Consider the following 17968-nt stretch of genomic DNA (forward strand, 5'->3'; position numbering starts at 1 on the left):
TAAGCAGCGGGTCAGTCCTTGCATTTGTCTGTTGGATTTCATGAGGATCCTATCAGTCAGGAGGAATTCTCTACTTTATATGGCAGGAAATTAATCCATAATTATTCAGTTCCAAATTGTCACTGATTCCATACTAGAAAATGCCATTTTTGACTCCCTCTCCCTTTCTGGCAACTTGAGATTCCCTATCTAGGTTAAAATCCTTGATTTTAATATTCCTTTCATAGAGATCTTCCCATCATACTTTCTTAATGCCATTTAGGCTGTTTATGATCATAAAATTAACAATTCATATTCTCTTTATTACTCAGGCCCCTGGCATTGGTGTATAGATGATACCGTTTTTTTTCCTTTTTACATCTTTCAGTGCCTTGATTATTTTTTTTTTTTTGACATGGAGGATCTGTAAGAATTAAATTTTTTCCTAATTTCATCACTTTCCCCTTTGGTCTTTCATTTAACAATCTCCTGACTGGTTTGTGTCTCAGTTCCCTAAAAAATAATTCTTCTTCTTCTAATGAAATACTGATTAATATTTCTGCTTCTCCAGGGATAGCCCAGTGCTCTGCAAGTTTCCTGTCCTAGGCGGCTGGCCAAGCCAGCAGTTCATTAGCAAATTCCTCCATCATCTCCTTTGCCTGTTGGCAAGGGTGGGCCACCAAGGAGCTCAGCTGAGTATTTCTTGTCCATCTTTTTCAGAAATTGTTTATAATCTGTGGCATACCGTGATAAGAAAAACAATGAATTTCAAAATGCATCATCCTGGGTAAATATTGTTGTGGAAATTTGAAAACCTTCCTATGTTTGCTTTTTAAATCTCATTTCACTTGTAGTATGGTAGCACAGCTGTCCTGATATCTTAATTTATTTTCCAAAGCATCCTTTCCTTTCTGAGTAGTTACACAGCCTTTGGAGAGGATTTTCTGGTGTCTTTCTATAACTGGAGATGATTTCTCAGGCATGTCTGATTGCCTCTTAGATGGAGCAGAACATTTCTTTTTGCTCCCTGTGCCTTTTGGCTAGTTGCTTCTTCAGGAGTGCTTTATGCAGCTTCCACACTGGGAACCTGGACAGTATTGCTCTCTATTAACTAAGATAAATATTATTATTTGTACCATCTCTCTCTGATAGTTTTATACTGTCCTGCATTTCTGCTTCCCCTAATTCTTAGATATTGCATCCTTTCTTCCATAAACCAGCAGTGATGCTGCTTCCAAAATCCATCTGTCCAAGCAATTTTCAAACCTGTGCAGCATCAGTGTGTGTACCTCTGAACAGTGACTTTCTCCTTTCTGGGAAGCCACTGGTTTATACTTACAGCCCCAAATTCATCCCTCTGCATTTCAGCTCAGGATGGAGCTGGCAGCTCTCTGAAGGATGAGAGGTACCAGCCCCCCAGCCTCAAATGCCCACCTGTTACCAGGGAACAAAATTGGCACTGCACAGTGCCCTTCCATGCTGGGAAGATGACACTTTGCCTGAAACACACCGGTTGGCCTTAATCTTGCAAGACGAGGAAGTGTGTTGCCAGTCTTCTGCTTTCTCTTTGCTTTTAATTAACTATGGTCCTTCAGGGACCTGGCCAGAATTTGCATAGTTATGACTTTAAAATCTCAGACCATTAAATACTTATTAGCAGCAGTGTAAACAGCAGAATGCTCAGAAAATCCTACTTAGCTAATCTTCGATGCCAAATGAAAGTTTCTATAAAATTATGGCAAGTTAAAGAAAACTGTAATAAATACAGCAATTAGGTGTTTCAAGCAGTGATCAGATAAAGATGGAAACCAGCAAGCAGCAGGCTAAATAGCATCTTAACCAAAGGCAGAAATATCAGCATAGCCCTCCCCCCCAACACACACTCACTTTTTCCTCCTTAATGATACTAATTATTTCATTTGCTTTCTCCTAGTAAAACTATCCATAGATGTGCAACGTATTGAAATGAAAGCAGTCATCAAAACGAAATGAATCACACCAGAGAAGAATCAAAACAAGGAGGCAGTGGTACCCTGCATGTGTAATGTGTAGTTCTCAATTATTGCCTCTAATTTTTTGCCTCCCTAAAAGCTAACTCCCTACCATGTGAATCCTTAGCTTTACTAAAAAAAAAAAAAAAAAAAGGGAAAAAAAAAAAAAGCTATACCAGCAGGCTCACAGGACTAAAATGCAGGCACCCTTTATTTTCTTCTTTTTTTTTTTTTTTTTTTTTTTTTTTCCCCCTAAGCAATGAAATACAGAGCTCAGATCCTGAGTTCAGACTCCTGGTTTTCAAAAGTGAGGCCCCGTCACTCTTCTTCAGTCATCTGAGCTTGGCGAGTCCCTCTGGCTTTCTTATCACAGTGTGAAAACCTGCTTATGTCTTTTCATATCATGTCTCTGAAACTATTAAGAAACTCTGACGTTTTCTCTTAGTACACAGTTTGGAGAGAAATCTGAGTGTTCAGGGGTGTGAAATAATCACATTCCAGGCAGCAAGGGACCAGTCTCACAGGCTCTGGAAGCATTCAGCAGCTTTTGCTTGCAGAGCAATTAAAAAAAAAAGGCAAACAAAAAAGGTGAAAAAGTTTTGTACTGGAGGTGGGGGGAGACAGTTGCAGGTTATTTTTTAAGAATACTAAGCATCATATCTCTGGAGCTGACTGTGTAATTAGTAATTGATTTATCACTCCCTGAAGAGATGTCTTACTTTTTACTAACAGAATTATAGCTGCTTTTTTTTTTTTTTTTTTTTTTTTTGTATAAAGGGAGGGAAAAAAGATCTAATTTTTGCAGTCATTGTTTTACTGGCATGGGATTTTTTTTTTTTTATTTCTATCTTTCAGCTTTTATGTCAGCAGAGAGTTGTCCTATTGCAGCATGATGAGCTCTAACTTTAAAAGACATAAGCAGAACTACTTAGCTGAGTACACTGTGGTTTGCAGAGCAATTTAGAGGCCTACTGTGTAATGTCTGGCCACATTCCTTATGATGTTATTCCATCCTTGCTACGGTAGGTGTTGAAAGGTGGTCGGCTCATCTATTTAGGGTGCATTTTGAAACTTGGCCCCGGAGGCACCAAACTGTGCAAAATGTGTGCAAATGCCTGCACGGCTTGCTCTTAAAGTATATATCAAGCGAGCTGATAGCAGGTTCAGTGCTGGGGGCTGCTTGGCAGCCCTCTGCCTCCTGCATCACGGAGCAGCCTACGTCCATATAGCAAAAGACCAGGCCCAAGTAATCCAGCAGTTGGGAGCCAGAGCATTTGTGAAGTGAACATTTTTGAGGAGGAGTCCATAGGTGACTGCAGCCCTGATGGGGCTGGGGGGATGCATGTGCTTAGCATACCCCTTGCAGGCTGGTGCCCTGTGCTGTTTGAAGCCCTTGCCCATTCCCCGTGCACCGGTAAAGGTTGTGCCTTCTTGCAGCTGTGAGCAAATTAAGGAAATGGGGGCGTGGGCCACAATTTAACTCTCTGAGCAGGGAAAAGGGGACACCTAGAAAAAGCCTGTCATTTCTGCCATAGCCCCTGGGATGTTCTGGGGGCAAGTAAGGATGTGGCTTCAGCTGTAGAGCAAAAGGGCTGGTGTGGTGCAGAAATCTTGGTCCTGCCTGGGAGCCCTGCAGTCCTGGGGGCTGGCAAGTAGCCTGTTTGCATACACTGTGTGTTTTTCCTCTCTGCTGGTATGTGCCCATCGTGTAGCTGCAGACTCGGGGTAGAAGCAGTAACCCCCTTCTCTTGCTCAGCTTCTGGGCAGACCTTGTCAAAATCTCCTGGCTTTACTTCTGACATCTCCAGATGAGTTTGCAAGAGATTGGATTCTTCCCTTACCGGTGCCTGCCTGCTTACAGCTCTCCTTGTGTACAAGCAAGGGCATGTCGAGCCTTAGCAAGGGCTGACAGGAGGTGTCTTGAATGCCACGTGTGCCTCATGCTCTAGCTGTTCAGCTGTGTGCTCCTCCTTCTGCCTCCTTGCTGTTGCTCCAGTGCTGATGGTCCCCACAATCCAGGCAGTCGTAGGCACCAGTAAATGGTTTTTGCTGCCTGCCCTCCCTTTTTTGCACACCACAGATTGAGCTAACAAAGCCCCTAGGGAGCCTGGCTGGCCTGGTTCTCCATGTCCCGTGCCCACTGCTACACCTCTAGCCACAGAGGACCAGGACTGTCTGGATCTAGCAATGCACATGCTTTTAATTTTCCTTTCATCAGAACGGCTCATTAATATAAGAGGAAAGATACAGGACCATTGGAGTACATTGTCCAGTGAGAGGACTGTCTTTGCTCCTTCTTTGTATTGTAGCCACAGTCTTTGAAGCCAGAGCAAAAGCAGTGAGGCCTTCCTCTCATCCTGGTGTGTACTACAAAGGTGTGGGATGATTTAGGGGTAAATCAGTCTCCCACCGCCACCCCAAAAACTTCAGGTGGGAGATTTGAGCTGTGGGATGGTTCACATATCAGGGGGATGGACACCTTGGTAAATGGAGAGACATCAGCTCCAACTTTTGGTGCTGTTATCTGACTTAAAAATTCAGACAGGGAAAACTGGCATACTTAGTCTTATATTTTCCCAGTGACTCTTGCGTTCTGGATCTTTGAAGCAGCAGAAGTTCTAGTTTGTGGAATTTGATGGCCAATTCAAGGAGCCGAGGACAGAAAGTCATATTCTTATACACAGAAGACATTGGTTAAGTCACGACTAGTCATGGTATAAGTACACATCAGGCTTAGACCCTTGATGTAGCTGAGAAGCTGAAGGAATTCCAAGCATAGAGCAACCAGTCTCCTGCCTTGGTCACCCCAGGTGGTCATAGATGCAAGGACCAAATAAAAGTCCACAGGCCGGAAAAGCTTCGCTTTGCACAGAGACTCATAGCAAGCCTGAAATTACAGCTAGGAAGTCACAGCTACAAAGTTTCTGGCTTCAGTGCCAAACCCAAATTTATTTGACAAAGAAATATGAATTGATTAAACTGCAGTTAATTAGATTTCAATTGAAAACCCCTATCAGAGAAGGGGAATTAGGCAGCTTTTGAATTTGACAAAAACATATTGGCTTTGTGTCATAAGAAAAATACTGCCTCAGTGTTTTTCATGAATGCTTCCAGAATACATTTTAAATATTATTTTTGGCTGCTAATTTTCAGCAAATAGAAGTTTGGGAGCTAAGAGTAGGAAAGTTAATAAGTATTTAATAAAGGTATAAGGAGATGCAAATACGAAGAGGTAAATGGTAATGTTTGAACTGTTTTAATCATGGATTTCATTGAATGTAATTGTGAGGAAGCTGCTAGCCAGGCACTGTGTAAGTACATTATCTTGGGTTACGTGTACAGCAAGAAAAAAACTGAATTTTTTGTTCTCCTTATATGCTTTTTATATTTTTGATATGTATATTTTAAATAGTCTTCATTTTTATTACTCCATGCTGCTGGTCACTCTGCTCTTCCTGTGTCTGTCACACAGTCACACTGGCTGTGCATTTCTGCTGTTGGGCAATGAGCATCGCTTTTCCCTCCTGAGTTTCATTGTTGCTGGAGGACTGGAGAGTGCCAAGACAGATCCAAGCCCACTTGCAGGCTCACAGGTGCAGAGGAGAGAAAGAAGTGCCAAGCTGTAGCTAATGAAGCTATTCTGTTGTTGAGACCTTATGAGCAGTGAAGGTTTGCGATGCTGGTGGTTCGCGTGCCCCCTCGTCCCTGTGTGCTCGCTGTCTGCTCCAGTGGCTTGGCATGGGATGGAGGTACATCAGACCAGGCACTTTCTGGACAGGGTCAATGTGCTAACAAATTTCTCACATGTTCCCTGCTCTGGCTTGGTCTCATTAAACTCAAGGTCTCTTGTGTGTTCAGCTGAGAGGTCTTACCTGGGCATAGGCTATTGTTTATCAGCAAAGCAGAGACCAAGTTGAAGAAGGAAGATGATCAGTAGGGAAAGGGACAAAAGGAGTAAAGAAGAAAGAAAGGATTGGGAAGAGAACTGAAGGATATGAGGCAAAGTGGAAAAAGATGAAGGGAAGACAAGGGGGGAATAGAAAAACTAGAAGTTAAGGAGGAAGATGAGAGGTGGAAATGTTGCAGGCAGGAATGAGTCAGAAGGATGTAAAGAGAGAGGGGGTAGGGAGGAGGTGGGATATCTTGAGAGTGGAGAGGGAGGCAGAGCTCAGGTGGAGAGGTGTTCCCTGCCAGACATCCTCCCTGCTTCTGCAGGATGAACCCCATGCATGCAGCCAGTGCCCTTGTCCCATTTCCCACCCTGCCAATGTTCCCACCATGCATCAACCTTGAGTTGTATGGCATGGGGATGGTGTGTGCATCAATCCCTTCTCCTTCCAGAAGAGTTTCATGTGGAAAGTTTTGAAGAAGAAAATCTCTAGCGAGAAAAGAAGAATTACTGTATAAATTCAATTATCTTGACAGCTCAGTGCTTAAATTCCATCACAGATCAGGAGTTTCTCTCTGATTTAGATAGTTCTAGCTTCCTAACCTGCCCCTTCACTTGCCCACCCACGCCAGAGGCCGCAAAATACTTTAGTGGTGCCAGAAATGAGTTGACATTTCCCTTGGGAGAGATGCGTTCCCCCCTGCCCTGTCACGATAAGGGAAAAGGACAGCTCACAACCAGTACAGGGTTGTGTTTTGTTTTTTTTTTTTTCCCACATCCTAGACTTTGTCTGACTGCCCCTGAACCTTAAAGAAACTAAGGCTTTTACAAAAAACCCCATGCTTAAGACAGCCAAGAAAGAGGGAAGAACCAGATGAAGGGCAGTCAGGTTGTGGGGGCTACCCTTGCTCATGGCACCGAGGTGCCACAAGGAACCTGAAAAGCTCCTGGAGTTTAAAAAGGAGGCAACCATTTTGTACTAGCTTTAACATTTCCCTGCTCTTGGTTCATAAATACTCAGCAAACACACAATTCCACGGGTTGCTGGTGCTATAAGGATCCAAGCACTGAAGGGCAGGTTCCTAGGTGTCCAAATAAGCACTGTGTGCCTAATCCACCATCGCAAGATCTTGAGACACAGACATGGGAAAATGTGAACCGTCTGACATAAATCTGCTGCCTGTTTTTGGCTGATTGCTTCTTGCAATGAGCCCTTTAGACTTTCCATCAACGTGTCACCACCTCCACATGCGGCAGTAGGAAATCAAGTACAGCCCAAACCTGAAGGGGGCTAAATGTACACAGTTTCCAGGCAGTGGGGAGCTGGGCTGTCTGGAGAAAGATGAGCGAAAAACAGCTGCACTGGTAATGCCTGAAATGTTGCAGATGTCCGGAGACAACAGCAGAGTTGCTTAGAGATCCCATTAGAGGAAGGAGACATTTTTTTTAATCAGCCTTACCTATACAGAAAATGTTTTTGTTGGTCAATGGAATTTCATTTCACCCCGATCACCTGCAGTCCATGATGGTATGGCATGCTACCCTTGTGCAAAGAGAAGCGTGAACATAAGCTGATGCTAAAGCAATCATTAAGAACAAAAAGGCAAGAAGGAGTGGCCCTAGCTCAAAATTGCATTGGAATTGTGTTGGAGTTGTTTTGGATATGATTTACATGACTACGATAGGCATAACTCATCTACAGGGATTTAAACATCCTGGATGTGTCTCCGTTATTACAGCCAAGACCAGGAGGCCTCAGGAAGAACCGGAGGCAGAAGGGGTCTACTAAGAGAGCCGAAGCCCTGGGGCCTGCTAGGGCTGAGCTCGTTTTTGTTAGATGTTGCTCTCTGAAAAATTTAATAGTTGCCCTTCTCTGACCCATCCTTGGGAAAAGCCTGCCGTTTTCATCGGCAGAGTGATTGACTGCTTGGTGTGGTTTTTCTAGCTAAACTGGAACATAATTGCAGCAGACCTGTGGCCACCGAGGGCTGCAGGAGGCTGGCTTGTTGGCTGTCTGAACTGCACAGTTGCAGCTAGGGTAGCATTTCCCTTGCTCTGAAAGGACTTGTGCTCTCTGCTTTGATGGTTATTAACTTTTTAGTGACACGTGGACTGTGCCACGTAGATGGCAAGCTCCATTCCAGCTAGGAGAGGGCGGTGATGTGCGCCTGGTTAAGCTTACTGCTATTGTAATGCTAGCAACATGGCTGTAGCCACAAAAGGACAAAACTCAAATGGTTTGTCAACGGAGGTTCTATTTTTTAAATTAATTCTGCATGGCTAAATGTAAGAAAAGATGTCACCTCTGCCCCCTGGTTTAATCTCAGCCCTAGCCCTGTGCTGTTCTTCCATGCTCAGTTTCTGAGCCAGTCACAGTGTTCCTCAGGACTTCTCATTTGGTTGCTTGCAGTTCAGAGAAGACCACTTTTTAAAATTAGATGTATTTTGGGGCTATTTGCTTATTTGGCATCTGACAGAGTGTGTTTCAGGTTGTTTTGCTGCTGCTCAAAAATAAATTTTTTGCCTTCAGAGGTCTGACCTCAACCCAGTGCTCTAGGGGATATGGGGTTTTTTTAGGAAAGGAAAGGAAGTTCTTTCAAACTTTAACAAGCTTGGAGACCTTTATGTTTCTGTGCATATATCTACCTCCTATAACACACTGTAGCATAGGGACTCCTTCGGCCATGAAGCTGCCTCTACATGCCAAGTCTCTGTACTATGAAGAGATATTAGCCCACATCCTAGGAGCAGTACAGCTCTGTCAATGCAGTGCTTTGCCCATAACCATAGTTCCAAAATTTCAGCAGTTCTGTTTCATTTTCGAGCAACAGCACACTGATGAAGCAATCTTGCTTTATGCTTTTGGAATGAGATTGGTCAATGCTTACTCAAGGCCCTTTGCATTGTGTTCATTTGCACCACGCAGGTACGTCCTTTGTGGAATGCCCTGTAGTCATGTCTGTGAGTTTATATCCCTGTATCTTCTTCTTCCTTTCATAGCCACTTCCCAGTCTCATCTGACTGGATCCCAAGCCTCTGTCTATTACTAATGCCTTCTGTAGGCTAAGTATTGCTGCTTGGTTTGGGGTGGAGGTTTTCTGGGTTGCATTTTTTTGGGGGTGTGAATATTTTGATTATCTGTATGAAATCCCTCCTCTCTCCTGCTGCACTCAGTGTCTGCGGAACTGACAGCTCCAGAGAGGTAAATGAATGCCACTGCATTTCAGAGTAAGAATTATTTCATGCAATTACCCTAAAAGTGCATGAGAGAACAGAGTGAAAGGAATGCGGGAGAGAAAGAAAGAGAGCATGAGAGAGAATAATCACAACACTTCGACAGGTTTACCCCACTGTGTTTGAAAATCTATCATTCTGACAAGTCCCCTTTGTGAAGGGTGTAGACAGATAACTAGACATTTGCTCTTCAAGGTCCTTTTGAGTGAAGAGGGTAATCGATAGAAGGATTAGTCTGTTTCATTCAAGTTTCACTGAAGTCCTCTACCTGATATTTCTTATGGACTGGCTGTACCCCATTTCCCTCTCAACATCCCACTTTGGCTCTGTAATTCACTGCTCAGTGGTTCCTGGGCAGCGGGATTTGGGTGGACTTTAAGTTACTGGATTATTGACTGGTGGATCTGTCTTTATAAATGATAGTAGTTTTGGTTTGAAAAGAGGTACAGTAACAAAACGTTGTGTCCCCTGATCCCTCCTGGTCTCTTGAGCATGTTGAAAGGCCAAGGAAAAGGGAGCTTTTTGTAGCTTCATTATTCACATCTGAGAAGATATTTAGGAGAAGCAGTTACTGTCCTGACTCTGCTGCTGTTTCACCTGCCAACTTGGTCACCCTCTTGATCCCCTTTGCACATCAGGGTCACACTGGGGAAGCTGGTGACAACAGCCCATGTCTTCCTGGAGGCTTCATGCACCTATATATACTAAAACATGCAAAACGCTTTGAAATCCTCAGGTGGAAATTGCTGGCCAGGGTAAATGGTTAGTATAATCCAGTTTCTCACTATGCTTTCCAAGAGGCAGGCAAATTACCAGAAATTTGCTATACTGGGCTAAGGGATGCTGGGCTAGGTCGCTTTTTTTTCACCCGCACCTGCTGCTCTTGCAGCAAAGCCAATGCGTTAGTCATAGCTATTTGTACTTTGAGGTTATTTAGGGAGCATGCTGTTGGGTTAGGAAAGCTCAGGTCTAGCATATGTCCTAAAATAAGGCTTTCCCCCTCTTAGTTGGTGTCAGAAAGGAGTGATTCACAGCTATGGGAGAAGCCTTCCCACCTAGCTGAAGCAGTTACCATGTTGAGAGTTTGCTACTATGTGAGGTAAAACAGGTTAGCTGAAGCCTCCTCCAGAGACCTCATCCTGCACTGTGAGATGAGGGGAACATGAGGAGCACCCCACTGCACTCCAGGTACCACTCCAGCTGCGCAGCCCTCTTCCTCCTGGCCTCGGGGGGAATGTCCACCCCACGGGCGTGCCCTCGCCAGGAGCGCATGCTCCTCGTCGAGGCATCTTCATTCAGCTCCTTCCCTTCCCGATGGTCGCAGCACGTCAGTGTTATCGCAGCTCCTGGCCCACATCCACGTGGCACACTGTCACGGCTCGCTGCCTTGCTGGGGACAAGCTGTGTTTTCTGCCAGGGGAGCTGTGAGCACCAGTACTGAGGGCTCCTGGAGGCTTTAGCTTTGTTCCCAAAGACTCAGGCTTCATCCCCATGACTTCCACAAACCCTTCAATGAAGAAGTGACAACTCTGTGGCTCAAACCAGAATTTTGGATTCTTTTAAACTTTATCTTTTTCTCTCTCTCTCTTTCCCTCTCCCCTTCTGCAGGATGGTGGAGTACTCCCTGGATCTCCAAAATATTAACTTGTCTGCAATTCGTACTGTCCGTGTCCTGAGACCTCTGAAAGCTATCAACCGTGTGCCTAGTAAGTCATGTTTCCCTCTCATACCTGCTCAGCTTGGGTTGTGGGGAGTATGTGATCAGTAATGCTGTGTGGGGTGGTGTTCTCCAGGAGGGGTTCAGTTTCAAACTCAGTGGAGGCTGCTGCATGGTGTGTGCGGGCTTTTCCCCATCGTGGGGCCAAGAGGTGTCAGTGGATGAGCGGGAAAACTACAGAGTCTCAGCTTATCAGCCCTGGTCATCCTTTGTGCAGGGCCATACTGATGGCTCGGGAGCTGAAGCTGAGCAACGTGCAGTAAAGGAAAGGCTGTTTTCTTGCTCTTACTGAAAGACATTGCAGCCTCAAAAAGGGATGTCTCTGAGGTCTGGAGAAGGGTGAGCTGGGGGAAGTAGAGAGAATTGGTTTGCTCAGGCTTTTCCACACTCTTCCAGATCCTCTCATCTGAAAAAATTTCATGCCGTTACAGCTTAGGGGCGTGTAGCACTGGTTGCTTTTTCTCTCCTCCTCATCCTGTGCTTTGTACTCCCTCTTTTGTGCTGACTATCCCCCCTGAAAACTGGCGCGTGTGTATGAGCTGGGCTGAGCACCTCTGGGCACGGGGCTGCCAGGGCTGTGGGTGAGCCTGGATGTGTCAGCAGCTGAACTGCTGCTCGCTGGTGCGCTTCAGCTCTGCGACGCAGTCCCTAGCTCAGGTCTGCATGCAAACCAGAGAGATGCTGCAGCCCTGGGATGTCAGCCACAGCCCGGGGGCATGTGCCACGCACACACGCTGCTCCCACAGTGGAGGTGGCCCCTCCATAACCCTTGCTTCCTCCCTTCTCAGAGGATGGGGACAAGACCAGGCTCTTCACCGTGCTTTGCAGTTTTTGTTTGTGCTGAACTGTTTCTTCCCTCCTCTTCCCTTCCTTTGCCTCTCTCTTTTTTTTTTTTTTTTTTTCTCAAGCCAATGTCGTTCTCCGTGCAACCCTAGAGCAAGTATGCAGGCATTGCTGTTGTTATTTAATTGCAGGAAACATTGATGGAAGTGGCTAAGGCTTCTCAGTGGTTGTATCCAGGTGGATGGAAGTGAACCAGCAGTCAGGTTGTGTGCTGTTGGGATCAAGGGGTTGCAAGAACACTGATTTCGATCTGCTGTGTTGCTCCAATGTTTCTGGCTATTCCCTGTGCAAAGGCAGCAGCAGCCACATGCAGCCCTGTGAGACTTTAAGCATTACTTCCACAAGTTTTTCTGTCTTGCAGAATGGCAGGAAGTCTCTTTGCTCTTCCCAATAATCTCCCTAATCAGTCTGTCTGCAGTGGCTAAGACCGTGCCAGAGCTCTCCTAAACCTTCTCTCAAGCTCAGATGCTCCTTTTTCTTTTCCAGATCCGAGGAAGTTTGCACAGTAGACCTCTCAGTCTGCATCATATGTTTTCCCTTGTGCCAAAGGCACTTTTACAATGCCATCTATTTCTTGAACATGTTATAGAGGTGGATTTCAGGGTCTCTGGTTCCATGCAAAGCCCTTCTAGAAAGGGGTCTTGTCCCTCTTTCTGGTTGCATTTTTATTTCTGAGCAATGGCCAGGAACAGAGGGTGCTGAAAGGTGTTATGGAGGAACTGAGGCATAGTCCTGCGTGCCCAACATGGTGCCAGGCAGGGGAGCAGCTGGTTTGGGCACTGAACACACACCGCATCATAGGTCCATCATGGGCGGTAAAGATGGGAGCCAAGAACAACCTTCTGGGTATTGACTGTCAGCAAAACGACTCCCCCAGCCTGTCTTCATCTCTGTGGCCCGTCTCTAGAGAGAAGAGGGCTGGGAGCCTCCACGGTCCTGGCTGTGGGCATGTACCGTGGCAGCGGGGGGCATCTCCTCTATGAGGGGGTGGCCTGGAGGTCATGCAGAGCAGGCTCGCCCCTTCCAGGAAGCATACGGACGGCTGTGTGAAGGCAGCCCTGCCCTCATGTTCTGCATCCCCTTTTCCTCCCTGCTTCATAAGGAGCCCTGCACATCTGTGCTCAAAGGCCAATGTGAGGCTGATCCCTGCTATCAGGGTAGACTTAGCCTTGGTGGCATTCGTCTGCATGTTAATTGCTAGATACCAGTGATCGGGCGCAAAGATTGACTGACAAAAAAGTTGCGGCCTTGTTTTATTCCTATTTATCTCCTGAAAGAGCTGGAGTCAACTCCCCTGCCAGCGGGAGCTGTCCTGGGGAGGAGCAGTGTGAGCCGCATGGGCACTGGCCCAGCAGGAGCCTGCTCTGGCCACGCTGAGGCACCAGGGATGCTTTTGATCATCTCGCCAGGCCTTTGTAGAGCACAGGCCATGGAATTTCCCCTGACTGCCATGTCCGTGACACTGCCTGTCTCCTCCTTTTATCAGTATAAAACTTCACCTGTATGAAATTGATGCTGGGTTAATTTCCACTCTGGTTAAACCTTTATGTATTTCTCACTGCATAAAGATATGGTTGTATGAAGAGGACATTTTGGAAGAAAGACATATTACCATTAATTGGAAAAAAAAAAAAAAAAAAAGAGATTCCCTGGGAGAGGAAAGAGGAAGCACTGACTTGAGGGTTAAAAACTGGCAAAGAGGCTGTAAACAAAGGCTTGTGATAAACGGGAATGAGCTGTGTTGGAAGAAGATGCCTAGTGGGGTACAGCAAACATAATTAATGGGACCTTTGTCCACAAATCTTTTTTTTAATATCTTTTTAAAGTTCTTAATTACTGACCTGAAGCAAGAGGAAAGTCTATTAGTGAGATGTACTGATGATAGCAAGCTGGAGGTGTTGCAGGTGTTAGCCAAGAAAGTGGGAAATAAGACAGCAGGAGGTAGAGGGAGATTGTGGTCTTGGTGGGAATGTGAGAGATTTGTGGAGGGGCAGAGGGGTTAATCCCAAAGGCAGATATTCGGCCATGTTCAGAAGGCTGCAAGGGGACAATGTGGCCCAGCATTCACCAGTGACCATTTCAAAGGTTTCTACATAGATAGCCAGGTAGGGACCGATTTTCACAGAGGAGTCTGGCCATGTGGACTGAATAATGGCAGTTTATTATCAGGAGGATGGACAAAGTGATTAGGAACCTGAGTGATTACTGCATGAGAGGAAAAATGCTGAAGTGGTCTGTCTGGGTAGATTATTTAGCACCCAAAGAACAGTAACACTCTCATAATCAGCCAGCATTTGAAAAGTCCACATACTGAAGTGACAAATTTCTGGAGAAATTTGAGAGAAATTTTGTACTGCATGAAGCAAAAAATGAAGCAATGCCAGAAAATTAGGAGGGAGGAAATTCAGAATTACTCTAAGGAAACAGTAGCAACGTGGCAGAGGAGAAAGTATCACCTGTTAAAGAAGTTAAAAAAACCCTATTTTATATCCTTGGCAGGTGGGCATGGCTGAATTTTAAATGTCCAAATTAAATATGTTTAAATTCTGCTTACCTGTATTAATTCTTAACATGTTACTGAAAGGCATTCCTTACAGTGACGCTTGTGAGGCTTTGAAAAAGTGTCCCACAAGGAGATGATAAACGCTGTTTGTGTGTGCCGTATGCATTACATATCATGTAAAGGGTGCATAGACTCTCCTACTTGAATTGTGACAGAGGAAGAAAAGGACATCCAGTGTAACCAAAAAGTGGCAAATGTCCATCAAGGAAGAAGTTCTCCACCCAGTTTGTAATTAGGCTGTAAACCTTGCTGCCACGGGAAGTCCTTCCAGCCCCAAATCAAGTAAGAGTCACTGTAAGTAAAGTAAGTAAAATGGGATTGTCCAACGGATGACAGCTCACGTTGAAACACTTCTAGATTTCAAACCTCCTTGATTCAGGGTTAGAGCTGATCTTCAGCTACTGGTTGTCAGGAATTGATTGCATTTCTTGCGATTCTCATCAGGATGTGCTACCAACCATTTCTGATTTCACTTCTGGATGAAGAAGTCTGTGGCTCCGTCCCACCTGATCCTTCCTCCATTCGCATGTCACCTTTGAAGTGTACTAGAGAAAGCATGAGGTGCCCTAGTTTTGTCATACATATCACACCTTCATTAGTATTCCTGCTTATCTCTTGCATTCCCGACTACAGCCCCAGGAACACTGCCCTTTGCGGTTTTGTTTGAAAATGCATGAAACAAAAAATCAGAGATTGTTCTGGTCCTATTACCATGTGATTCAATTCCATGGCGGTGAGCTGGTGTGACAAGCCCTGTGAATAACTGAACAAGTGTAAAGAGGGAAAAAATACCCTCCAGGTCTCCATCAGAGGTAGTTGCTCTCTGCTCTGGGCATGTCTATGTCCTGGGCGTGGGGTGAAATTCCACATCTATTTGTTGTTGTTGTTATCTTTTTGTGATTGTGTGGCAGGTTGCTACATGAAACGTTGCTGTTTTTGCTAGCTCTTTCATCCCTTCTTCTCATGGCAAAGCACAAGGTTTGGGGGAAGCAGGAGGGAGGCTGATTTTTTTTTTTTTTTTTTATTTCTGCCTGCTTTTGAGCAGGGAGTCTGTAGTAATTTCTGATCATTTGAATTTCTTTCACTTCTGTTATTACTTTTTTTTTTTTAATATTGGAGCAGAAAGTGTTCCTTGAGTTTATTCTTTCTTGTCACACTGGTCTTATGCAGAAAAGAGTCCTTGCAGTGTGTTTGATGTCTTCCAGTTTCCACTTACAATTTAGTAACTGATTCATCATTTGGAAGCAGATTACTTCAGCTGAGCACACTGTACGGAAGTGGAGGAGTCTGTTGCAGAGTGTTGCATAGCAACTTTATTGAATAGAAAGTGTGTACATGTGCTAATACTTGGTGTGTAAGGGCAGTAATACTTATGTGGAGGTATAAGCATTAGAAATACAATGATATGACATTATATTCTTATTACTAGCTGTGCAGGAAATAGAATTTCAGGTTTGTGGGACGTTCTGCTCTTTCTAAATGTGTTTTTTCTCAGTCAGAACAAGAATAAGGATTTCCGATCCATTTTAATATGGTTTTATTCTGCCTAATTTTAGGTGGTTTGTTTGGCTTTTTGATTTTTTTTTCTTATACTTTGTCACGATGAAGTAGTTTAAAAAGCAAAAAACCTCAACCATGCCATCTGGTATAAAAATGCTTTCCTCTCCTCTTGTCCTCCTTTTATTTTTGCTAAATGATGTTTCAATAACTATCACAACACTGAAGTGTTTCCATTTCAATGAAAGAGCATTTTCTGCTGGTAAAAGTGCTGTGTAGGAAAATCTTGGTCTAGCTCAATTTTTCTTTTTTAAATATTGTCATTATAGTAGCTCCATGGGTCCAAATAGACTGGATTTTTCTACTTTTATTCTACAGACCTCAAAGATATAAACCAAGGCTTGTTAGTTTAATCTTTCTAGTGTTTCAGACCAGGTGAGCGAGACCCAGTGAGTGTCACCAGCAGATTCAGGAATACAACTGACATGTCCTAACTCTTAGCCTTGTGACCAAAGCACCGATATAAAAATAGTCTGAAGCAGCTGAACCCTGGAATGGGAAAGGCAGATGTTTTATATTTATATGCCTGCCTTAAATTCGTATTCCACACTGAGCTACCTGTGTTTGGTGCTGTTAACAGTGCCTAAGACAGAGTGGTCTGGCTATGAACCCCACACTTGGCACAGGGGTAAAGTGATGAGATTTACTTCTCTAAATGTGTTTTTGAAGAACTAATTTCACTGATGAGCGTGTGTGAAATTAGCTTCTGACTGAGATATATTAGGCTGTAAAACAGTCTCATTTACAGCTAGATCAGACAAAAAGCAAGCACATTTGACAGGCATAGTCCTGCCCTAGCAGTTGGAAATGCAAAGGGATTATGAGATTCCTCTTCAGATGTCTCAGTCTTTCAGAAAGGGGACTGTCACTTGTTCTCTTTCAAAAATGTACTCTTTCATTTGACTCTTTTGGAATTTTTTTCCCCTCATGGCTTTATTTGTGAAGTGATAACTGAAACTCAGATATTATTGTATTTTTCAAATATTTAAACTTACCCCATCCACAGTTCTTCATATAAGCTGCTCTGTAAATATTTATTATCACATCTCAGTGACACGCAAACCATACTTACAACCACGTGCAAATGTGTACACACACACATTTATCCACAGGCAGCCACAGTCCTGAGCAGGTTAATAGAGGGACAAGAGTGATGTTCTCTCACAGCATCCATACACAGAAGTTAAGAGGTCAAAAAGCCCTTTTCATTCCCTGGTCAGGCTATGTGTGACTCAAATGCTTTCAAAGACCAAAGCTGCCAGCTTTCTGTAGGCTCTGTCCCAGGCAGGCAGGCAGTGAAAGGATGGAGAAAAGCTGGCAGGGGATGGATTTGACCGACTGAGTCAAGTTCAGTCTATATCCTCCCTTCTCAATCCAATCTCCTAGCCAAGTGGAACGAAGCACGGAAGAGAGCGATGTGATTTATGCTCAGAGCAGGCCATTAAAGGATGCCTTTCCTCTGAAGGGGGGGGCAGATCAGAGGTGGAAATGTAACTCAGAGCTTCGCTTTCCTGTATGCGCAGCTCTTTATCCAGTCATTTGAGCCCTAAATCGGACAGGCAGGTTCAGGATGCAAGGGAACAGTGTGGGAGGGAGCAGAGCAGCGTGAGGATCAATAGAGAGGAGAGCGGAGAAGGAGCAGGGCTCGAAGGAGAAATGCACAGGAGGCAAGCAGCAGGGTTTGTCGGGCCCAGCACGCGACGGCGTGATGCACCTCTGTGCGTAGGGTAATGCAGAGAAAGTGGGGGTGGAGGGAGGGAGAGAAGGGGAGTTAAATCAAAACTGAAACAAGGGCGAGGAGTAGTGTAAAGAAAGTCTGTTGACTCCCAGATGAATGTGCTGGATGGGTTTGCACACCAATACTGCTCTGGGGCTTTTTAACAAACTGAGCGAGCTGTAACAGACCTACATCTTGTAGTGCTGGAAGGAAGTCTTCAGTTACTGAAGGCAGGCTGCAATTTTATTTGCTTGTCTGATCTTGGTGCTGTTTTTCATGTGAATTCCACAGTGTGCAATATATGGTCACGTGTTTAAATGGGTAATCAAAGTAAATTTGGGAGAAAAAAACCAAACCAAAATGAAAATTATATCCCTGTGTTAGTGTAGCATCAGGGCAGGGAGCTGGGGAACACTGAGGTGCAGGAAATGTAGACCTGGTAATGCCTTATATTTTTACCATACGTTGCTTAGTCCCT

At 44.6% G+C, this 17968-nt stretch overlaps 1 protein-coding gene across 6 annotated transcripts in view; it reads left to right on the top strand.

Annotated features, from left to right (window-relative positions):
• The window catches only part of CACNA1I (calcium voltage-gated channel subunit alpha1 I), a 178022-nt gene that overhangs the window by 89305 nt on the left and 70749 nt on the right, over positions 1 to 17968 (top strand). For all 6 annotated transcript variants that reach the window (XM_032996854.2, XM_032996860.2, XM_042792996.1 and 3 more), the window contains one exon: positions 10702 to 10799. In XM_032996854.2, coding sequence (XP_032852745.2) covers positions 10702 to 10799 — 98 coding nt within the window. The remainder of the gene's footprint in view (positions 1 to 10701; positions 10800 to 17968) is intronic.

This window comes from Tyto alba, unplaced genomic scaffold (assembly GCF_018691265.1).
Source record: "Tyto alba isolate M040663 unplaced genomic scaffold, T.alba_DEE_v4.0 Super-Scaffold_2, whole genome shotgun sequence".
Lineage (NCBI taxonomy): Eukaryota > Metazoa > Chordata > Aves > Strigiformes > Tytonidae > Tyto > Tyto alba.